We start from the raw sequence: 24,723 nt of genomic DNA, 5'->3' as shown, positions 1-24,723 counted from the left end.
AAATTTCATTTTTTAAATGATTTCATTTTGAAATTTCATTTTCATTTTTGTTACAAAGTGTTCTAAAGAGGAAAGAACATGCGCATGATGACTTCCCTTTTCCCCGATTTCCTGAAACCTTTGCTCTGACAGAAATAGTATATAATAGTCATCCAACTTTAGCTTACTCCCAGTGATACAGGGAGTATGGGTTGTTATTGAATGTAGTCTTTATGCAAAATGCGTCCGTCATATGTCTGTATCAGTCGCTGTGCACCAAAATCTGAGCCTTATTTAGTCTAGCTTTGGAAAAAACTGTCCTGCTGCCTCTAGGAATTTACTTTAGGTACATAGAGTATTGAATGAACCCTTCATCTCACGTGAGTTGTTCTAAAATGCTGATGAATTGTTCAGGTGGATTTAACTTCACCATTCTATCCTTCATTATTTCCTGCTGTTCACAAAATACAAATAATACTCAGTTGTGATTTTATTTGGTCAGTGTGCACCAGTAAAGTTCTTAGGGCTGGCCAAATAACTGCCCTTGAAAGATGTGCTTATATGCATATTTGATTGTGCTTTATTTAAACTCTAGGCTGGACTGCTTCTGGTCATGTTCATTTACAGGTGTCTCTTCTGGTCACTTCCCTGGAGGATCACACACTCTAAAAATCCAAAGCAAAATTATCTAAAAGGGAATAATGGGTATGGTTGCCCCTGGACATCCTGGGACATTGGACTCTGCCTCATCCCTCATTATTCAAAGCTCACGATGCCTAGAGTGGAATTCCATAAAGAGTATTCCAAATTTAATTGCTTAATGTTATAAATTTATAGTTAATTTTTTTTCTTGATGATTTATTGGTAGTATTGAGGTATAATGACATAGAACGAGATATAGCTATGTAGGCTTCAGAGTGTATCTTAAAGTAGTCACAATTTTCAAGCTATTCTGTAGGGAAAAGCCATAGTAACATCTTTCATTTTTTTCACCCATTTCAGAAATATTGTTCACACACGAACTACAGGCAATCTGTCGTCATCAGCAGTAAGAACATAAGAATTGCCTTGCTGGGTCAGACCCATGGTTCATCCCGTTTTCTCTTTCAGAAAGCATCACCAAGGGAAGTGTTGTGGGCTGGCTTAGTTGGTCGTGTGTGCTGTCAAGCTCAACAGGTTAGGTAGGGATGTGCCGCCAAACATTGTAGTTTCTTATTAACAATCTGGCCATAGCTTCTGGAAACTTTTTGAAGATACTTCTGTCTACAACCTTGATTCCTCTTAGGGTTAAGTATCTGTAGGTGGAATAGCCACAGTTAAAAGTAGTCCCATACCACATCTTTTCTCATGCTTGAAGATTTTACAGTGCCCCCTGGTGTAATGGTATGAAGTGAACAAACGTGGTTTTCCCTGTAGGCGAAAATACTATGGTTTTGTAGGCTTTAGTTATGTCCCTTCTGTGTGTTCCATAGTTTTTGGTTTTGTTTTTTCTTTAACTGAACAAACTAATTTTTTACTCCTACTTACCCCTTTTAGCTATGTTACATCTTCTATGAGAAGCTGTGACCAGACCATACCTTATTTCCCAAAGGGCAGAAATTGTGGTTTTCTGTAAACATGCAGATTCTTTTCTAGTTTGCTTCCAGGACCTTCTTCTGTTAGTAGTTGCACTTTGAGTGCACAAAACATTATTAGAAATGTGAGTTTTTTCATCTTTTTAGTCAAAATCCATAGAGCACGTTATCCTGAAAGTCATTTGTTCATTTTTCTGTGACATTTTTACCTTCCAATTTGTCCACCAAAATGAAGTGCATTTGCCACTTTCATGCCTTATAAACCGCCTCTGCAAGATTCTACTGCAGATTCTCTCTACTCACTACCTGGAAGATTTGGTAGCCATATGCAAATTAGAGATTTTATTGCAACAGGCTTGCAAATATTTTTTTTTAAGTAAAAACTTAACCCAGCATAACTCCGATTATCTGAATGCTACTCCAGCCTCCTGGATGGCCCACCTGACTTCTTCCGTAAGCACTATGGATGCCATTAATCTTTAAGAAATAATAGTAATTCTTCTACAATACCATTGTGGTATCCAGTCAACTCTGGCTTCCTTTGCTTGGCTTTTAACATCCTCCATTATCCATTTCCACCATACCAAATTTATTTCCAACAAGTCCTCATCATGTATCATCTATTCTTATTTAGTCATAGCTTCTGTGATCCCTTTGGCATTCATACTCATTTCTGTTTCTGTGTACTTCCAGTTCGTTACATAATTGTTCTGGAATTATGATGAATGGCATTAAGCTGAAGGGGACTTAAAGACCATCAAATTTATTTCCCTCCATTTATAGAGGAGGAAAATAAGGCCTAGAATGTTAAGTTGATTAGCTTGTGGTTACATACATTTCTTTGATATGTGTTTTGTACCTTAGACTGTTGGAAACTTCACATCCCTATATTTATTATATCCCCATAACCTAGGGGACAGTCTGATCATGTAGTTTGATGTTATAACTACAGTTTATAGTCTTTGGTGGACTGTTAACACAGACTTTCAGTAAAATCCTAAGCCTTTTCCACTGTTGCCTTCTCACCCACATGCTTACTTGCTCAGAAATTCTAAAGATTTGTCTTAATATTCCTAGTATAATTATTGTGAGGAATTTTTTAAATAATGACTTTTAAGTTTTTTTTGAGCTTCTATTCTGTGCTGTGCACAACTTAGGCCAGGTGGTACAGTGATGACAAAAAGACTAAAATTCCTGCCTTTAGGGAATTAGTTAAGTGCAGGTATCAGCACACTTTCTCTGTAAAGAGCTACAGAGTAAGTATTTTAGGCTTTGCAGGCCTTAAATTCTCTGGCAACTACCCAGCTCTGCTCTTGTACAAAAGCAATCTTAGATACTATGTAAATGAGTGGGTGTGGCTGTGTTCCATCAAATATTATTCACAAAACCTGTGGCCTGCCCATGGGCCACAGTTTGCAGACCTTTATTCTGGTGACTTAATAGCACTTCATAGTTTACAAAACACTTTCCTACACATACCTTTTGCAACAGCCCTGTGTGGTAGACACATACATGATTTTATATAGGTAAAGACACTAAACTTTCAGAGATGAGAGTTTAGCTCAGATCTTGTAACCCCAACCCAAAGTCACTTAGTACAGACAGCTCTTCTCCCATCCCATATAGTTCAGAACGACCTAGGGAAGAAGTGAGCACACCTCTAATGATATATTGGTAGACAAAGGCAGCACATAAGCCGAGGAATTTAGGGAGCTTTTTGTAGCTCAGATTTAGCAGGAAGATAATATACGAAATATCCAGGAAAGTTCAGGGAAATGATTCATTGGTAGGCCCTAATTTGGCTTTGAGGTATTGCTGTAGCCATCACAGAGTCTTGAGGAGCTTTAAAATTGCAATCTGTGTTTGTTCAGAAATTATTTTGTACTCCTTCTGATTGGCATCATCCCTGTCTCTTCACTTACAGATCCTCTGATTTTAGTTGGGCCACTCTGAGCACTTGCCTGTAGTTTTAAAACTTTCTATAGGTCTCTAAAATTTGCTAGTTTAAAAGCCTTTATGCATTTTCCCAACAAACATAACCAGAGGAGCTTTCCATTTAAATGTTCAGATCCTGGTGGGATAGAGGAGGCAATGGAATGAATGTAAGTGAAAATTAGGACATATTTGCTAATAAAGCCTTCTAAATTTAACCTCAGTTTTAGTTTTCAGCTTTTTTAAATATAAGAAGGTGATTGTTTCATTATTTCACTTTATTTTAAGGGATTACATGGATCGTCTTCTAGATGAAAGTGAAAGTGCTGCTTCTAGTCGAGCACCATCCCCTCCCCCAACTGCCTCAAACAGTAGTAACAGCCAGTCTGAGAAAGAAGACGGCACTATAAGCAATAGTAATCAGAATGGTAAGCAACCAAAGAAACTCTTCTGTTTGTTCCTAATGAAGGGCACTTGTCTTTAGTAGCATGGGCAATTCAGTTTTGGTTTGGATCAAACTTCCAAAGCAGAAGTTAAAAATAATAATTGTCAGTACCCATGGCACATACATAATATGAACATACATACATAAGCTTAATAAGAATATACTATCAATAGTGACCATTTCTTCTAAGAAATTTATTCTTGAGTAGCATGTATTTTCTTAGTCGGGATGCTTGGATAGAAACACTCTTGTTAACTCTTAGACCACAACTCCAGCGCCATTTCACATCAAAGTACATAGATATTTATGAAATACTTTGAGAGCTGTAACACTTTATCAGAAAAGTGCTTTAAGCATTTGGTGAAAAGTAGTAGATAATAAGGGCTTGAATAGTTTTTTCTTTGCTAGTGTAATATCCTTGAAGGATGAGAAAAGATAAAGCAGGTGTCAGGCTCTGCATTAATACTCTACAGAAACGTTCCTATATTTATCTCTGTGAGAAAGAAGTAAATGGCATTCCATTTTGTTTAAGGTTCAGGTAACGTTCTTGTTTAAAATGTATAATGGACCAAAGGTCACTGTGTTAGTAAGACCTAGTCAGAAAATTATTTTGACTTCTACTTTAATTAAAATGGTCTTCCTAAGTAAGACAAGCCTTCCACTCCTCTTGAGGAGGAAACGGGTGAATTAGAGACAAGCTCTGCACACCTGTATTCTGATGTAACAGTCTTAGGGGAGGGCCAGGGAGAGTTGACCTCACCGACAGAAACTAGAAGAGGAACACTGTGAAAGACTGTCCCTTATTCTGACCTTTGGTCTCACACTGGCACCGCTGGAGCAAATATATTTTGTTCATTTAATGACCCCTCTCTGTTCCCTCACTGCTTCCCCCTAAGAACAAGTCATACAAACAGAAAAGAGGGCCCGGCAGCCATTTCCTGGTCTAAAAAGATTCGATGACGTGTTGTCTAATGCTATCCTGAGGTAGAGTAAAAAGCTAAAACTCTGATCTTAGGACTGGGGGATAGAAGCTCAGGGATGCAAATAGTTGATACTACTTTGGTCTTTCCCTGTTTGCTCATAACACCAAATAAATTTTCCTTTTTTTTTGTTTTTCCCTTTTTTAACCATTTGACGAAAACATGCAGTTTGACCTAAGAAGGTATATATAAATTAAGTTATTCAGTAGCCCAGAAGCCATTTACCTAGGTACCCACAATCAAGATTCCTAGGTTTTCAAGGAAAGGATGGATTTCGCCAGTTCAGTTTTCTTTCTTTTGTAAGGGGCTTAGTGTCTTGAAATCTCATTTTTTACCTACTCACAGTGGTCACTTAGCTCTTTGTGCTTTACTGTAACAGAATGGTTCCTTCTGCATCATGGTGCATAACATCCCCGTATGCATGTATGGGTTGAGTGCACTTTTGAGTTGGGGAAATAGAATCTTTTCTTGGACCAAATATAATATTTGAAGCTCATTCTTTATACTGAATATTTTTCAGATAATTAAAAGTTAATTCTCTCCTGTGGCGCATTCTGTATTTTACATTAAATGTCTGTCTCCACAATGTCTACTCCATTTTGCAGTCAACTGTAACATGCCCTTTTCACTGTTACTTTTATCAGAATAATTATTCTTACCTACTATGGAGACATTTGTGTTTGCTTTCATCACTTTCAAATGTGTGTGTGGACAGTGCCAGCATTACTTATTTTAACATAGTGGCAGATTATTTAAATCTATGTAGATAAATATGTGATCTTTACCTTTAAAACACAGTACCCATGGGTTTATTTACATTAAGAATGAAAAAGTCTTGTCATTTTATACGGCAGTAGAAAAAACTCGAGCTTCTAAGGAATGTAACATTTTTTTTACATAGTATTAGAAAGTTATAACCATTTTGCTAAGTCTAATAATTTGTGCATATCTTTGCTTTAATTTATCTTATTAGACTGCTGGACCCAGTGCTTATTTGTGGTCACATTATACCAACATGCTTCTAATATGTGCCAAATTCTATTACTTCTTTATGTTTATAACTTAATCTTCACAACAACCCTGTAAGGTAAATCTCTTACTACCTTCATTGTACATGTGATGAAACTGAGGTACACAGAACATAAATAACTTTTGCCAAAGTTTACGCAGTTACTAAGTAAATAGAGCCAGCATTCAGACTGTATATATACATAGACTTGGTATCTCTCATCCTTGATGAAAAGCTATTCCATAATAGCTGTTTTTGAATAGTTTACAAATTTAGCTTTTTAATACTAGCAGTTTCACTTATGTTTCTTCCAATGTAGGGGTGTCATCTAATGGACCAGGTGAAATGTTGAACAAAGAAGAACTAAAAGCTGAAGGGTTACATGTGAATGGACCAACAGGTGGAAATAAGAAACCACTTCATGCAGATGTGGATACTAATGGTTATGAAACAGATAACCTTACCACTGACCCAAAACTTGCCCATATGACTGCAAGAAATGAAAATGATTTTGATGAAAAAAGCGAGAGACCTGCCAAAAGGCGAAGGGTAAACAGCAATGGAAAAGAAAGTCCAGGTTCTTCTGAATTTTTCCAGGAAGCAGTGTCACATGGAAAATTTGAAGAACTTGAAAACACCGATGACTAAATTTTAGACTTATTTTACTTTCTTTGGAGTAAAATCTGGTGTGACTAAAATTTTCAGGGTTGATGGGTTACCTTAAAAAGTTGATTTCCTTGAAGCAGTTGGTTAAATTTGAAATGAGTCCTGATTTTAGTAAGATTTCATAATTCTGCCCTTTGTAGACTTTTTACTTTAAAAGTGTAAAGACCCTGTTAAGGCTATAACAAATAGTTTAGTAAATTTGAATGAACTATGGAAATATCTGTACCTTCTCATTTGATGTGTTAATCTTAAAAGCTCACTACCGGTACTTTTTGCTTAGTTTGATGGCAGAGAAGAAAAAACCAAGTTCTGATTTCTGTTGAACACCAGTTTTTCTGAGTTTCTTGAAATGTCTTCTTTTTTTAAGACATTTTCTCTCCATACAAATTGAGTGTCATTGTTAAGGAAACCCTTATGAATCCTGAAAGTTATGCTAGCATGATTTTTTATATATAGAAGTTTAAAAATAAACCAAGTCAGGTTTGTATATGTAAAATTGTTGACATCAATGATGTCTTTCCATATTCTTATCTGGGCTTAAGAAATACATTCTGTATTTTTCCAGATTCTTTGTAGCCTTTGAAAGATTTTTACAGTACATATGTCTTGACTGAGCTGTCCTTTCTTAATACAAAAGCTTGTATAATTTTCTTAACTTGTACAGTTGGTAAACTTTTATGAGAGGAATTGATATTCTGAGTCTGTCAGCTTTCATTTTATTTTGCTAAGGTTTTTCTAATGAATTTTTAAGTGTTTGTGTAGTAACTAAGTCATGTTTCTTATACAGGTGGTAAAAGCATTCATAAAGGATTGTGAAAATTTGTTTTTTCAAATTTCTACTTAAGGACAAATAGTTTGAGAATTCTGAAATTAAGCATGATACCTAGATCGCATAGTTTGTTTTGCGTTTGCTATAATTTTCAAAATTATTTTTGAAGCAAGACAAAAGTTTAATGTTAGCTTAAGTGCTTAAATGTATCATGCTGACCAGAATCCTGTTCGATTATTTTTATATGCATTATAAAATTTCCCATTTTTGCATTAACTAAACAGGGGAAAAGGTCAAGCAATATTTAGATATTGGCACACACAAGGAGTTGGCAGATAACAATATTGATTTTATGTGGAAAAAGTGATGAAGTTGAGTGTATTTCCAAAATGAAGATAAGATGAATAACCATTGCTCTGTGTGATTACAAATAGGATCATCTATTTGCATAGCCTTTCAAGAGTGCCATTTTATTTTTAGTGCAAAATTCTTGTTAAAAATGTAGTTTTATACAGCTGATAGACCAACCTATATCCAAACTTTTATAAAAGATTATTAACTATTCTTGTTTTTTTCACACAGGCATACCCCAAATGCTTCTACCAATTCATTTTCAGCCATCAGTTCAAGAGCCAATGCCTTTTTAAAATAAATCTTCTGTGGTCTTGTTTTTAATGGCTCAACTGTTTAATACAATTGAGTAAAGGTTTGCACTGAGAAATTATGGTTTAGGCCTTACCCCCATGAAGTATTACTGTTAACATATGTTCAGAACTGCTTCCTTCCACCAATGTGAACAACTCTTTTCCCCAAACAGTGTTAAAAAGCCACTTGACAACACTTGACTTCATATAATGTATGTTCACTGTTACTACATACATATCCAAGTAAATCAGAGTTTTGGGTGGAACTGTTGAGAAGCCTGAACTTTTTGTTTTTGTTTTACCCTACAACATTTAATTTATCCAGAATGGCAGCTTTAGCAGATGGTCACAATCCATTTTCTAAATCAGTTTTTATTACACAAATCCAAAGTATCCTAGCTCCTAGCTCTTTGTCAAAGATGGTCTATAGACGTGTTTCAAATGAATAGTGACGCTGTACTTTTTAAGTTGTTGCAATATTAGAGACGCTGTTTTCACCTTTTTTTAAAGATGCATTTTGTTTGCAGGTTTGTGAAGTTCTTGGAAACTAATTACAGGAACATTTTTATTAAATTCTCAGGCATGTTTGCAAATATGGCACATGTATACATGTTAGGAAATTTTACTTTTCTTAATCTTACCTTTTTAAAGTATACCTAATAAAAAGACATTCCACTACTATAATACATAATGCTCAGCCTTTCATGAAGAAATATGAATTGTATTTTGTGTTTATACAGGTATTTCACAGTACTTTGTTCTTCATAATGCAGCCACTATAACTTGATAAGTCATTGCACTACTTTAAAATTTTTAGTAATATCATGAATTTAATTTGCTTTAAGATTTAGTACATTTCATAACTCTTGAACTCTTAAACTGCATTGGGAAAAGAAGACTTTGTTAATAGTTAGTTTTCCCCCACCCCATACCCACCCTCAGCAAAGCACTATCATTTTCATTTGAAATGGTATTCTGTTTTATGATGTGTTTTCAAATGGAGTTCAGAATCTGCAACTCCGTTCAACATAAATCTGTTGAGCTTTAAAATGTATTTGAATATTTAAATAGGCATTTAAAATTATGAATTAGATGTTTTTAAATTTATGCATAGTAATTTTGCACTGTAAAATAATTCCCTTTTCCCATTCCCTGTCTGCCATTCTGAATATGCTTATTAAAATATTTTTTTAAACATACTTGTCTACATAATGCCGTGTGAATGATTTTCATTAGATTGATTCACTAGGTTTTAATTACAGATTTTAAGTGTATATAATACATACTGTTTACAATGCAAAATATGTATAATCTCTGGCCGTCCTTCTCCTAGATCTCTCACATGAACTAGTGTTTGAGTGGCTTCTGGTCCCTTTGACCTCATCTTAGATGATGTATTTTTGTCTTTTTTTTCCTCCAAGGGGATCTTTTGGTTTGCAGACCTTTATTCACCCACCTTCCTCTAAACTATGTAATTAGAAATTTACCCCATCTTTTGTAGTGCAGTTCGTATCACATAATATTTTTCAAAAAACTTCTGTCACAATATTTACTTTTTTCTAAATGGAAAATTAAGTGTGGGCATTTTTAATAAGTGAGGGTTGGTGAGTTTCCATAGGCAAGGTGTATGCTGATGACTCTAGAGGTATGTAACTGGCTCTGTATCACTACTAAATGCCAAAACAGAAATAAAAAGTTTCCCACACGTAATCCATATTCATGAAAATTGCCAGTGTGGAAAGTCATATGGGGAAGAATAGGAATTTTCCAAATTTTAAACCTTTTGTTCTTTTTAAAAATCACCTTTTTTTCTGTATTCTGATTCCACTATTTAAAATTTTTAATCATAAAATCAACTCTTCAATAATCAAGTTTATCCTTTGCAAAGTCTTACAAGTCATGGGCTGATGGATTAGCCTCATTTTCTAATAATAGCAGTTTTTCATAACCTCATTTATTATGTACTCTTAGGTACCGAGCTGACATCTTTTGACATCTGTAAGTACATGAGTTTTTCCTTTTCTGACCATGATCATTTTTTTTTTTATTTTCACTTGTGTTTATACTAGCTCCTATGACTTATTTAGGATGTATGATATATTCAAAATGTCATTTCGCTTGCTCGAAGACCTCTGAACACCATCTTAAAGGCAACCTAGTCTGTGAAGGACATTGAAGAAACTGCCATGGAGCTGAACTCCCAATTCTCCTTTGTGCCAACTGATAGGAAAGGCTTCTTCACATTTAAATGTCAACAGTGACAAGTTTGCTTGTATCGTCTTCTCCGGCAAATATCTGGGCCTATACTTGTACCAGCTACAAGGCTTGGCTTGTGGCTTCAGATAATGTGTGGCATGTTTTCTTTTTCAAAGAGAAGGCATTCATTAGTAGTGGTAGAAGTGTATGCTGAGCACAGAGCATGCAAAAGGAAGAAACAGGCATGATCTCAGGGAAACAGTTCACCAGACTCTGTGCCAGAGCATTCTAGCTAAGATTGTCCTTGAGCTTAATGTTTCTGTTAGAAATTAAGCAACAGTAAATCTACATACAGTTCCCCTAAGAAAGACCACTTATTTTTAACTGTAACATAACAGCTGTGGATTATTCAGGACTTCCCCCTTTTGTCACTGTCCACTGAGTACTACTACTACTACAAGAGTAGGGAGTCTCCTGACCTCCTAAAGTTTGGGAAAAGTGAGGGAGGCCTAATGCACATTTGACTTGGTTATAAAACAAATATACTTTCTAATATTCTCGTTAACATGAATGGTTGACTGTAGAGTTGGCTAAATCTCTTTCTGCACACCAGCTAGAACTTGCTTGTAGAGTTCAGGTAGTTGTAAAATACATGGTTTTACTCTTTTCTCTCTGAAAGACGATGGACTTTGGATTAAGGACTATACACTTAAAACTTTGTATAAAGAGAACAAGAGGAGATAGGAACCCTGAAATGATTTCTCTCCGAACTGTAAGAGATCAAGCAGCGAGAGTGGCATCAGACTAACCTGAGCCACTGTAAATTGCTGACCAGAAAGAAAATCCAGATTTAGTGAAAGAGCTTGCTCCAAAATGGGGCTTTTCAATACTTTTTCCTCCCTTGTCAGCTAGCTATGCTTCAGCTGAGTTAACATGAGCGACCTGGCTGTGAGCTAAGAGTAGTACCAGTCATTCTGAGTATGAATACACCAGTAGTCCCCTTTGAACATAGTTTGTGGTTGATGGAAATTTATTTGGAGGACGTGGTTCTGAGCTTCCAAATAGCCTGAATTATGAGCTTCATGAACTGCTTTGTCTCGTGGCCTCTCTACTACATCACTGTCTGTATTTGCCCTCCGGTGTTTAGTAGACGGGCATTTGCATTTAAAAGTAGCATAAACACCTCAACTGCCCAACTATAAAATACAGGTGAAACTTAACTGTGCCAGTATCACAGAGCTCTTGGGATTTAAAAATCACACATTAAAAAAATACATAAGGAAATCAATCCTCTCTAGAGAGCACTAGATGAAGATCCAGCAGTAGTACAGGCGTACGGTCCCTTTTCCAAAATTCTTGTGACCAGAATTTTTCAGATATTAGAGAGGTGCTATGTTTTAAAGAATATCCACAACCAGGTCTCGAACCTATGGTCAAACACTTAATGGCCACCGTAAAATGTATTCATATTCACACACATTTCAGGTCCGATATTGCTGCCAAATGAGTTTGGCAACAAACTCAAGAAAAAACTTGGATTTCAGAATCGGAAACCTGTAGTAGCCTTCAAATTTTGCTAGCACTCAATTGGCAGTCCATCCCAATTTATTTCGCTACATAACTGGCAAAGAGGCGCGTGAACAGGAAGCCAAACGTACACGAACGGTGTATTCTGGGATCCACAGCAGCTTCACCAGAGCCCTTCTAAAGAGCCAACAAGTACCCTATAGATGAAGCAGCTAGTGAGAAGAGTCCACCAAAGTCCAGATGTGACCCCTCTGGAGCCTTCCCTGCAGTCCTCAGTTTATGGAAGGGGAAAACCTAAGGCCCCAAATGGAAAAATGTCCGACAACCTCAGACTGAGCTGCTTAGACAAGGGCAGATTCCTCTGTCCTTTTGCTTCATGGTACTTAATAGTTTAAGTGTCTATGTATTTATGGCTAGAGCAATGGGCTCAACCCTTGACCAGTCAGTCCCTACGGCCCAGAAAGTGAGTTATTAGCCACCCTTTAGCCAGCCCATCATTGTGGCTAGGCAAATGGCTCTCATAAGGCAACAGCACTTTTTAGGTTAATTTGGGTTGAGCAGCTGGGGAAGAGGCATTCCTCAAAAGGAGCATGTGTTGGTCAAAGAAAAAGGTTCATTTGGCATCTAAAGCCTATTGCAAGTATTATCAGATGCCATTAACGAGTGATTACTGTTACATGCACTGTGCTAAACAGTCATTATAAACCGATTCTCGCAGCATTACAAATTTTTACAAATGGGGAAACTGAGCTGTCTTGGGAAGTGGACTTAATATTTTCCAATGATGTGCATTTATTCAACTATGTTCCTAAGTTAGATCTTTGTGTTTAGAGAAGATGTGTGTTGCAGGGCAGAAAGCAGATATTATCTACAAACAACCTGTTCTACCCTTTTTTCCCCTCAAGTCTAAGTTCTGGAAAGGAGAAAGTCCCTCAAGCTGGGAAAAAAAGCTGGTCAGTAGGCTCTGAGAATAGTTGGAATGCGAGTTCATTCTTTAGCAAGACCTCAGAGAAGGCTGCGTGTGTAGGTCATGCTGGACTTCAGGCACTGAGACTTACACTGTGCCAAAGTTTGGAATCTGCAATGCCACCTGCCTTTAAAGAATACTTCAGAGACAGTTACCAAGGAGTTTAGCGGTGACCATGAAGGGCTGAAGACAAGAAGATCCTTCTTCTATTTTCAAGGCACCATATAATTCCTTTGAATCTGGTTTAACCTTAGAGAAGGACTGGCATTGAATTTCCTGCTAGGTGGTAAAATGGGGACTCCTCTGATTTGATTTAAAAGAAGTAATTTGACACTTCCTCCACACTCAAACGTTACACTGTACTGCTTGTTCCAGCCGGCTCTGCAGACAGAGCAAAAGGTAGGCCTTACAGAAAGGCAAATTTACATTCTGTAAAGCAAATACTTTTTCACAATTACCACTGTTCAATAATGGAACCTTTCTCTGCCTCTTTTTCCTCACCTCTAAAATAAGAACAGTAAAACTTACTTTAAAGGACTGCTTATGGGACTAAAATGTATCAATATGTAAGGTGCTAAGAAAAAATGCCTACCCAGCATGTAGCAAATGCTAAGTAAATTTATTTTTACTGTTGCATAGCAAGTATTCCAAAGTTTGCTATACTTAAAAAACTACCTTTTTGGAAAACATTTGGAAACCTTAAATACCTTAAAAATGTTCATCTTTGATCTCCTGAAGTTCGGATGGTCTCCTTGAATAGAATAGACTTAGGCAAAAGAAATTCACTATAGCCTTACTTATAAAAATTAGAAACAGATTTCATTATCACCTGTTAATTATACCTCCTAAAATAACTCAAATACCGTTTCTATTCTGTGCTTTCACAGCTACACTACAGCACCCCATCACGTCTCACCAGGACACAACAATCTTCTACAGCTGATGTATTTATCTGTCCAGTCCTGCCTTTCTCTGACACCCCCCACCCCCCGAACAGTAATCTGCACAGCATCCTTGGTGATCCTGTTACAGTGCAAATCTGGTTTACAGCAGGTCCTCGATTTAGGCACACCAGTAGCCAGTGGGCCAAATCTGCCTGGCAACCTTTTGTTTTGTTCTAATTTGCACAGCTTTAAGCAAGTAGGTACCACAAGCTCAACCACTAACGGTGTATTGACTGCATTCATTTAGATTCACACTTTGAACCTGCCTGGCCCCTCTCTTATCAACTCCTGACCTACAATCCCAATACTACAGCTGCTGTGAGCTTTCTAAAAGGAAGATGAGGCCATGTTTCTGCCTTGCTATGCTTCAAAAATGTAGCCATTAGTCAGGTACTCTTGTCTAGAGGTATTCATTTGGGAATGTGTACCCACAGTGTGCCCAGCGCTATTCTTTCTAGGTGCCAGGGACACTGCAGTGAGCAAAACAGACCAACATCTGTGCCTTCATAAAGCTTACACCTCATCAAGAAACACATGCTGCCAAGAGAAAGCACAGGAGGGAAATACGGACAATGGTGGAGTGCAATCTCAGAGAGGCTGGTCAGGGAAGGCCCACAGAGAGGAGGGCATTTGCTGGAAAGACATTAAACAGGGATGCATTCCAGACAGAAGCAGATACACTGGCCCTGGAGTGCTCGAGGGCTGTCCCCTCCAACATTTCCTCAGTTCAATACTAGGTGTCCTTCAGGATCAGCTCAAATACCATTTCTCCAAGGAAATTTTTCCTACCATTCTTAGGATGATATTCCTCCCCCACATTCTTACAATTACCTCAGTTTCATGATTCCATCATCATTTGTAGATACTGTCCTCAAAAATATTCATTGAAAAAATTACCTGAAGGATAAGCACACATGATGAGGCAACTCTTGATGAAATCCTCCTTCTGCATTCTCCTAATAGAGGGATGTTATCTGGAATTCTTTGGGAAGAAAAGGTTTAGGAATTAAAGTCCAGATTTAAATTTATCAGCTGAGGGAAGCTGGACAAACCCCTGAGCTTTGCCTAAGCCACTATTCGTGCAACAGTACTGTAATATGAAAAGAAATAATAAAGGCCTGACTCCATGAAGGAACACAGTAGGCCCTCAGTAAATAATTGCTTCTCATGCACACTGCGTGCCATCATTTATTCCCCCAGTGGCAGCCGCTGCCACAAGAGGGCCCCATCAGCACAACTGGAAAGGCCTGTCTGCTTTGCCTTCTCAGATTTAACCAGCTACCGGCTCATGCCTAAGCTTCAAATCCATGGTATATGAATTCTGGAAGAAGAATAGCATTTGACGGGAATATAGTGATAGCGAGCTTGGTACCACCAAGTCTATCACAAGCAGACAAAGCGAGACAAGAACCTAACATGGTGGTGAAGAGCAAAAGTCTCCTGAGTCCAGCTGACCGGGGTCTGAATGTGGGTTTCACAACCACATGGAACGATTTACTTCACTCGGCTTCATCTGTTAAATATGGTTGTGTCAGACCTCTGCTGGGGGCCTGGGTGCCAGCCCCAGTGAGCTCGGTCTAGCTTGACGGAGGGATGAACGGTTGATGTGATGAGAGCTGTAGGGAAGTCCTGGGAGTACCCAGTAACTGCTCACCTGCTATGGATACATGAAGGCACCAGCCCTGTGCTTTGCTCCTGTCAGCAGTGCCTCTTCTGTGGCGGTCTCCGATAATGACAGCCCTGTGCAGGGAAGCTATGTTGAGACAAGAAACCAGCAAGGGGCTGAATGAAAGAGCATATAACTCACAAATTAGAAAGTCAAATTCTAAGAGGATTTTTAAAACCTGCCTTAAGGGCAGTCTCTTCAACAAATGGTGTCAATAAAACTAAATACTAACATGCAAAAGAATGGAGTTAGACCCTGACTTTCTACCACATACAAAAACTAAAAATGGATATAAGACTTAAATGCACGACGTAATTTTACAAAACTCCTTGAAGAAAAAAACATAGGGGAAAAGCTTCATGACAATGGACAAAGCACAGTCAACAGAAGTAAAAATAGATAAACTGCACTACATCAAAATTTAAAACTGCATCAAAGGATACAACAAGAATGAAAGGCAACCTACGGATAAGAAAATATTTGCAAATAATATATTTTATAAAGGGTTGAAATTAGAATATACAAAGAATGACAAATCAACAAAAAGTCCAATTAAAAAAATGGACTTGAATAGACATTTCTCCAAAAAAATGCATATAAATGGCCAACATGCATATGAAAAGATACTCAACACCACTAATCATTAGGAAAATACAAATCAAAACCACAATATGACCACCTCACAAACACTAGGCTGGCTATTTTCAGTAAAACAAAGTAAACGTTACCAAGGATGTGAAGAAATTGGGACCCTTGTGCACACTGGTTGGAATGTAAAATGTGCAACCACAACAGAAAACAGTATGGGAGTTCCTCAAAAAAATAATAACAATTGAATTACTGTATGACCCAGTAATTTCAAAAGAAAACATATCTGCACACATCACTGTAGATTCTGTGTTACCCCAAAATCTTTTAATTAATTTTTTTTAACGTTTATTTTTGAGACAGAGAGAGACACAGCATGAACAGGGGAGGGGCAGAGAGAGAGGGAGACACAGAATCTGAAACAGGCTCCAGGCTCTGAGCTGTCAGCACAAAGCCCGACGCGGGGCTCGAACTCATGGACCGTGAGATCATGACCTGAGCCGAAGTCGGACGCTTAACCGACCAAGCCACCCAGGCGCCCCCTTTTTTTTTAATTAATTTTTTTTAATGTTTATTTATTTTTGAGACAGAGCATGAACAGGGGAGGGGCAGAGAGAGAGGGAGACAGAGAATCTGAACGAAAATCTTATGTTAAAACCCTAATCCCCAATGTGATGATATTTGGAGATGGGGCTTTCAGGAGGTAATTAGGTCGTACAGGTGGAGCCCTCACGATAGGATTAGTGCCCTATAAGAAGAGGCAAGACAAAGCTTCCTCTCTGCTCTCCACCATGTGAGGATAAGAGAAGATGGATATTCCACAAACCAGGAAGCAGGCTCTTACCAGACGCACGATCTGCAAGCACTTTGATCTTGAACTTTCCAGCTTCTTCTCCAAGGTGAGAATATATGTTTGTTGTTTAAGCCACTCATTCTACAGTCATTTTTTAGAGCAGTCAAAACTGATTAAGACACCCACTTTTTGCAGTATTATTTACAATGCCAAGAGTGGAAGCAACCCAGTGTCCATCAATGGATGAATGAATAAATAAAATGTGCTATATACACACAATAGAATATTATTCAGCCTTAAAAAGGAAAGAAACTATGACAACATGCTACAATATGGATGGACCTCAAGGACATTACGTTATGCGAAATGAGCCAGTAGCAAAAAGACAAATAAATGCTGTATGATTTCACTTATGTGAGGTTTTCTACAGTAGCCAAATTCATAGACAGAAAGTAGAATGGTGGTTGCCCAGGGCAAAGAGGGAAATGGGGAACTGTTTAATGGGCACGGATTTCAGTTTTTCAAGATGAAAAACTCAGGAGACTGGTTGCACAACAATGTGAATAGACTTAATACCACTGAACTGTACACTTAAAAATGGTTAAGATGGTAAATTTCATGCTATAGGTATTTTGTCACAATCTTTTTTAAAGCCTTCATGTACTCGTAATTCAGTTGAGCTTGCCTGTACCAAAATGCCTCTCTTGATGAGCGTATTTTATTTTGGGGTTATGTCCCGGTAAAGCTATTCAGAGGCTTAGACTCCTGATTAAGCAGATGAAATATTTTAAAAGTAGAAAGATTAGCATTTCTTTCTTTTGAAATTACCACAACTGTGCCAGAGACAGATATTTAATCATACGTGTGAGTCATACAAAATACTTGTGTGGCTATAAAGCAAAAATTTTTCCTGTGTCTTCTCTCAAATACTCTACTCACTATTTACCAAACAGATCTGCAACACTAGTTGGGTTAACTACTACCCAGTTCTGACTCGCTCTGGAGCTGGCAGCCCCACAAGACTCCCAGGTTCAGTCCCATCTGTCGGTCACCTCCCCCACCCCTTTCCAAAGCAAATCACAAGTCCATGTTGTTAACCTGTATGTCTGACCAATCAGCTATAAATCAAGGTTCCCAGGACCTCCCCCTCAGGTTTGAATACTTTGTTAGAGTTGTTCACAGAACTCAGGAAAACAGTTCATTTACTAAACTACTGGTTTCCTACAAAAGGACGTGACTCAGGAACAGCCAGATGGAAGAGAGGCATACATAGGGCAAGGTGTGTGGCAAGAGTGTGGGCCACCCCTGTCCCCTCCAGACGCACCACCCTCCCAGCACCTCCATGCATTCAGCAACCTGGAAGCTGTCCAAACCTCGTAGTTCAGGGATTTTTATGGAGCCTTCACTATGTTGACATGATTAAATCACTGGTCATTGGCGATTGATTTAACCTCCAGTCCCTCTCCCCTTCACCTAGGCAGGTGGGGCAAGGAGCCTGAAAGCTCACAACCCAAATTGCCATGGTTGGTTCCCCCCACAACCAGCCCCCACCCATCCTTAACAAAGTCAGGTGCAGTTGGTTAAAAGAGGCTCATTATGAAAAATAAAAGATACTCATTTCATCTTTATGGCTACAGAACTATTTCAACAACTGGGAACAAAACTAAATATAACAAAAAAAGATACTCTTATAGCGCTTATAAAGTACAAGAGTCTTGGAAGCTATGTGCCAGGAGGAACAGGGACAAAGACCAAATATAAATTTCTATTATATATCACAATGGCAAACTATTTTATTACTAGGTTTCAATCAACTAACTGGAAGCCATCCTCTTGAATGTGGGCAGACTTAATGGCTCTTTGCACTTAGAAAGGAATTTTAATACATGTGTTCAGGAAAAAGTATTTATTTGACACCTTTACAAAAATATTTAGGCACATAATTTTCATGTTTAAGTCACCTGATTTACACATCTCAATCCTTAGTACCTTTTAAAACCACTAAAATGGTCATTTGGTAAATAGGATCTGTATTGAAAAAAATACTATGATAGGCCAACATTTGTAGACAAAAAAATCAGTTGATCATCAGCATGAGAAAGAAACACTTATGAACAAAATAATCTCTAAAAACATTTTTGTGAGACAATAAATCTAACCAGTAGATTTCTTTTTTTAAAAGTAACTCAAAAAAGAAAGCTTAAAAAAACCCACCATTGAATATCTTTTCATCCTGTCACGAAGTGGCACCCCTTTAAAGGTAAGAGCTAGAAGACAGGTGATGATGCCAAAGATCTATAAGCACCAACAACTGAGATAAACGTGGATGCACAGGCAGTGTGGAGCAAGGAAGAAGGCAGGTCTGGTCTGCAGAGGAGCAACTGGGAAAGTTTTAACTGAGTCACCATTCTGAGGTGAAGATAAAAATATTTTTTTTCTGTTTTGAAATTCACCATCAAAATAGAAGTAATTTTGTTCCTTTTTAAAAACAGGTGGAATCACATCACATGTGGCATCACATATTGGCCACAATTATATCCAGTAAGTATTTAAAAAAGGAAGACTACTGTTATTTAAGCGCTCTAGAGGCAATGAAATAAAGGGTCACATTTTTCAAGAAATACACACATTGCCCAGGCCTCCAGCATTTAAGGAGCACAGATTAAGAATCTAGTTTGCTTCCAGCCTCACCATGAAATAGTGACAGTAACAACACTTGCTGAGTGCCTAACACGTACTAGGGCATTGTGCTCAGTGGTTTCGCATCCACTGTCTCACTTACTGTGAATATTACTATTTTTCCCTCAAGGAGGGAAAAATCAATTATAGCCTTGTTCATAAGGAGGAACCAATACAGAGGTACCCCCTTATTCACAGGGGATACGTTCCAAGACCCCTAGTGGATGCCTGAAACCACAGATAGTACCAAACCCTACACATGTTTTTTCCTACACATACATACCTATGATAAAGTTTAATTTATAAATTAGGCACAGTAGATTAACAATAATAAAATGGAAAAATGGTAATATACTGTAATAAAAGTTATGTGAAAGTGGCCTCTCTCAAAGTATCTTATGGTACCGCTCTCGCCCTCATGACAGTGTGAGGTGATCCGATGCCTACTGAGGAGGTGGAGGGGAATGACGCGGCACCGTGACTAGCATTCGGCTACTACTGACCTTCTGAAGATTTGTCAGAAGGAGGATCCCGTGCTTCCAGACCTTCCTTGGCCACAGATGACTGAAACTGAAGAAATGGAAACCGTGGATAAGGGGTACCTCCTATAGTACACAGTTATGGGGCAAGAAACAATATGCGAAGCAGAGGGAGGAGGAACCCAGGCCATTCACGAATTCTAATGGCCTGGCACTTATTTCAGAGCTAGTAGTTTGAGTTGTAAAGTCCTTTTAGGTTAAAAAAATGCTTCAGCTCATGGGTGGGTGGGACACCCTAATCCATGGTAACTGCAGGCAGCTCTTAACTTACAAATCACTGACTGCTTTCATCTCCTTTCACTATGGGTCTGGCTAAAGAATTATACATTCCTTGAGAGCAAGAACTATGTCCTGTTCAGGGTGGTTTCCCCAGAGCTTGGCATAATGCCCTGGCATAAGACAGATGCTCAAAAAAATCTCTGCTCACTGATGAAACCATAATAACGAAAGCAGGCCCAAAATCCTAGGCACTATTCCAAACCAGTCAAATATGAAACTCTACTATTCTTTTGGTGAAGAATCTGTATCAGCTTTACTGACCTGAACTTTCCATGGATTCTTGATACAACAGGACTACAGAAAACTTGCAGATGCATGGTATTTTAAACCTATGTCCACACTGGATCCTACAAATGACTTATAAAGTCAAGAGCCAGATGAAGCAATTAAAAGTCACCTGACACGTTGGCAACATGCAGTCTGGTCAACCAGACCACAATCAATCTGACACCGACTAAAAGCAGATGGGCCACAAAGGACCCTGCTGTCATTACCTCAAGAAGAGGAGCCCCTAGTCATACAGAATTGGGTTTTCAAAACTCTCATCACAGCTCATCTGTCTCAAAGGGAAAATTAAGGATTTAACTCTAAAGCTGCCTCTCTTTCTCCCAGGAGGTAGTTAATACATCATAGAATTTTTGCCTCGTAAGATATCAACCTGGGGGCAAAACCCAGACACTCTGGGTGATGTGAGAATACCAGGTAAACCTCTAGTGCACTATAGCCAAGTCTGCACATAACTGAAAAACTCCAAAAACGGCTGGCGGTCTATGCAGACTCCAACTTCCCCAGGCTGCTTTCTCTTATCTTGACATGTTGGTGGTAGTCAAAGAGGGAATCAGAACATTGACAGGGCAGAAGCTGCGACTTGCTGTACTGTGTCTGGCCAGAAAGTTCGGCCCTAAGGTCATGTGCATGTAGTGAGGCTGTAATTACACATGATTTTCTCAAACCTGGAGTGATGACAGATCTTCAAGGAACCTGACCCCCAAGAAGCAGTTCAACCCCTGCTGGAATTCTAGCACAACAGCTACAGACACAGCCAAAGGCCTTTCATGACGAGAAATTCTACAACACAAATGATTTCTAATATCAAAGTTCCCTCCATGTGATTTGACAGAAGAAGAAAGAGAATCAATAAAATTAGCTCTCACAAGGCCTTTCCACAGTGCCCAGCCAAAACCAGGCAGTGGCAGGCCACATCTATCAACCAAGGCCAGCCTGGAAGGTAGACACAAGCTCTGGCATGTAGAGTGACATATCACTGCCCCTAATTTGCAAAGCCTATTCCTCTTAGGCTCCAAATTCAACCAAGCACTTGCCTCCTTGGCTGACTCAGCCAGCCATCTCCATTTCCTCACTTCCTCAGAGGAAAATGGCAGCATGGCTCAATGGAAGAAACATGAATTTTTACTTATTAACAAGTCACTTACTCTGAGTCTTCTCATTGATAAAACAAAGACAATAAAAATCATTTTACACAAGATAATATCCTATGCTCCCAGTGGAATTTTCTCAGATCAGATGATCCTGGAAAAAAAGTGAGCCCTGGGAGCTTTTGGCCTGGAAGTTGGCCGTGAGATTAATTCTAGGGACCCAATACCACTGGTCAGGCTTTAGTAAAAACAAACCCAAATAAAAGAAACACATGAATATGAAAATGACCTCAATGTAATTTTTTAAAAAATAAAAAGAAATCAAAACCTTCCAGGCCTCCTGTTAAGCCACCCAAATACCAACTGTTTAGATCAGTAGAGCCCTATGGATTCCAAACCCAATGAAAGAGAAGTTAGCGTGCACCAGTGCAAAAGCACCCAGCCTCTTGCACACTGACTGCACAACTGGCCTGTGCAGATACTCATACGCAAAGTCGGTGGATGCCTCTGCACCAAATCACAGGGCTGTGTGAGTGAATCCCCTGCCTGCCCAAAGAGGCAATTTAGGCAGTGCCTATTCACAGCTGCTCTCCCAGGATGCAGCAAAGGTCTCAAGAGAAGCTGACGTGCTCATAAGGTAAGCCAAGGGGCACAGGATGTAGGTGACAGCATGCAAAGACACAGGTATGCTCATGCCATTTAAGGAGAAAGGATGGTGATGGCTGTAACAGCAACACGCCGAACAAAGACTAAGCCTTGACAATGCAAAAACCTCTAAAAAGGCTTTCCCCTCAAACCAATACATTCAGAAATATAAGACCTACTTGTATTAATTCAAAGAGGAGTAAACAGAGTAGCAACCAAACCCAGAGGAGGGAAGCACAGGAAAAAGACAGCGTCCACCTTGCCTGCCTGCCATTCTCACTCAGAGAAGGAAGGCTGAGCTGCATGGTTTGCAACAAAATATAGCTCTTCATATATACGACTCGTGATCTTGGGGTCACGAGTTGAAGCCCCACGTTGGGTATAGAGTTTAAAAAAATAATAAATTTTTTTAAAAAATAAATAAACAATATGCCGCTCTTCACATACATGTCATCTCACACTGTAGCATATGGTAGCAAACCATTGTGGGGTGGGTAGGGGCAGGTACTTCTAACCCCATTTACGGATTCGCAGTTTCTAAGAGCTGAAGAAAGTTTCTGTGACTTGTTCAGAGTCGCAGCGTCTTCTGGATGGATCATAAAGTTAAGTTTTCTCTCTTAACCCTCAGTCATGATAGCAAGAGTGAGATCATTCAACTACCTCCAAAAACATCTGTGCACCCCCAGCACTTAGCATAATGCCAGGTACATATTGCATACCCAGTACATTTGAGCTGAATGAATGAATCATACAGATGGCCTCCTTCCTCTATCCCTTCATCATCCCCATCTTACACAATAAAAAGGGAATAGCATAATTTCAAGGAATGCACTCTGCTCATTCCATGAATTCCCAGGGGAGCCAACATGGAAACCAATACAACCTCAAGGCACATGTAGTTTTTTAGTGCCAAAGTTGTTATCTTTAGCAAATGCAGGGATAATATCCTTATGAAGAAAAATCCTTAAGAAATAAAATTCTAAAAGGAGAAACTTTAGATACTTGGCTGCATTTCCAGTAGAAGGAAGACTGAGCTACCTCAATATGCAGCAACAATTTCAATGCGGAGGCTCCAGTTGGAGCACTTTATAGATGCAGCTCTAAGGGATACCTGGATATCAAACTATGGAATAAAATATTTTCAAAACACTGATGGTTCATTGTCAGCATAAAAGAAATAAATTAAAAAGCCCGGTACATTTTCCAGTTTGATATAAATTAATTCCAATGGCATATTTAAAATAGAGTCAATTATAAGCTTCTCTCATAAAATTTTAAAAGGCAGCAATCAATCCTCAGATTGTACAAGTGCAAAGGAATGGTATTTTCTCTGTAATCAAGACACCTGAGTGTCTGTATAAGAAATGCCAGTGTTCTCAGTTGATCAAAAGCTCGGGCCTAAGTAGTGGAAGCGATCCTCTGGGTCATACTGCTCCTTTCCCCTTAATGTCCAGCTTGTTACTGGCCTCTGACTGCTTGCTCAGCTGTTCCTCAGAGAAAGTGATGTAGGAATACACCAGGCTCCCAGCAATGCTGCAAAAAAGAAAACCACCATCAGGGAGGAATGAAGGAACGACACATGGAAGGGAGACTGGTACGGGGGTGGAAGCTACCTTCATATATCAACAGCACGTAAAATTACAACAGATAATATGGAATCTTCATCTACCAAGTAAGAGATGCTCCCTCATCATGGCATTATCCACTGGGGAAATGAATGCTTGCACACACCTGCCAACAGGCGTGCCAATTTTACACCACCTTTCTGGAATGCAATTTGTTGAAATCATAAACCTTAGAATTCTGCTTATCCTTTTGACCTAGCAACCTACTCCATGGAAGAATTGTGTACATCTTCAGAGACTTATCAAGAAAGTGTTTACCACAAAATTCATAACAGCAAAAAATTAGATAAAGGGTAAATGTCCCAAGGGGGAATTATATAAATCCACACAATAGAATATTATGTATCTCATAAAATCATATAATATGAAAACAGGCAATGACACCTTAAATGAAAAAATAATCTCACAAAACATTAAATATGGTCTAATCCCATTTTATTTACATAAACATGAATATGTACATCGATATGCATCAGAAAAAAGTCTAGAAAGATGGTGAGTGAGCTCAGAGGTGATTTCTTTTTTATTTCTATTTCCTGGATTTTCAAAAATAATTATTCAAAACAAAGAAATGTAATTTTTAGTAAGAATGAAAAACATCCCAATTATTAAGTAAACATGCAGATCCTGGGGGATTCACAGACCTGCTTTCTGACTAGAATCAAGTTCACAGTGGAGAACCCATCATCTGAGCCCTTGACATGAGTTGGTTTCTCATACCCCTCACTTGTCCACCACACCGACCACCAGGGAGGGTTCGCACATGAGGGACCCTGATTATACTTGTCTATTCTCTGCAGGGACTTCAAACCCACACGGGATACACAGCTTCCTGCCCCAGTCACTAAGTGAAAGTAAGCCAGAGGAGCTCAGGAGCATGTCAAGAGACTGTTCTGATGTG

General features: G+C 38.7%; 2 protein-coding genes across 13 annotated transcripts in view; one reads left to right on the top strand and one right to left on the bottom strand.

Annotated features, from left to right (window-relative positions):
• MIER1 (MIER1 transcriptional regulator) overlaps positions 1-9,197 on the top strand; it is a 60,147-nt gene extending 50,950 nt beyond the window's left edge. For all 11 annotated transcript variants that reach the window (XM_049618519.1, XM_049618518.1, XM_049618517.1 and 8 more), the window contains 2 exons: positions 3,774-3,913; positions 6,239-9,197. In XM_049618519.1, the coding sequence (XP_049474476.1) occupies positions 3,774-3,913; positions 6,239-6,567 (469 nt within the window). In that variant the 3' untranslated portion in view covers positions 6,568-9,197. The remainder of the gene's footprint in view (positions 1-3,773; positions 3,914-6,238) is intronic.
• Positions 59-24,723, bottom strand: part of SLC35D1 (solute carrier family 35 member D1) — a 69,782-nt gene continuing 45,117 nt past the window's right edge. The window contains exons 12-13 of one of the 2 annotated variants that reach the window (XR_007455012.1): positions 15,287-23,730; positions 59-14,614 (exon numbers count right to left, since the gene is read on the bottom strand). Coding sequence is in view for 1 of the 2 variants with exons in the window: in XM_049618528.1 (XP_049474485.1) it covers positions 23,622-23,730 (109 nt within the window). In the remaining variant the exon portion in view is untranslated. Of the gene's footprint in view, positions 23,731-24,723 lie in introns of both variants that reach the window. The other variant, XM_049618528.1, reaches the window with a different exon arrangement.

The sequence above is a fragment of the Panthera uncia genome (assembly GCF_023721935.1).
Source record: "Panthera uncia isolate 11264 chromosome C1 unlocalized genomic scaffold, Puncia_PCG_1.0 HiC_scaffold_4, whole genome shotgun sequence".
In the NCBI taxonomy this organism is placed as follows: domain Eukaryota; kingdom Metazoa; phylum Chordata; class Mammalia; order Carnivora; family Felidae; genus Panthera; species Panthera uncia.
Note: the sequence above shows the minus strand (reverse complement) of the source record. Positions and strands in the feature narration are given on the sequence as shown.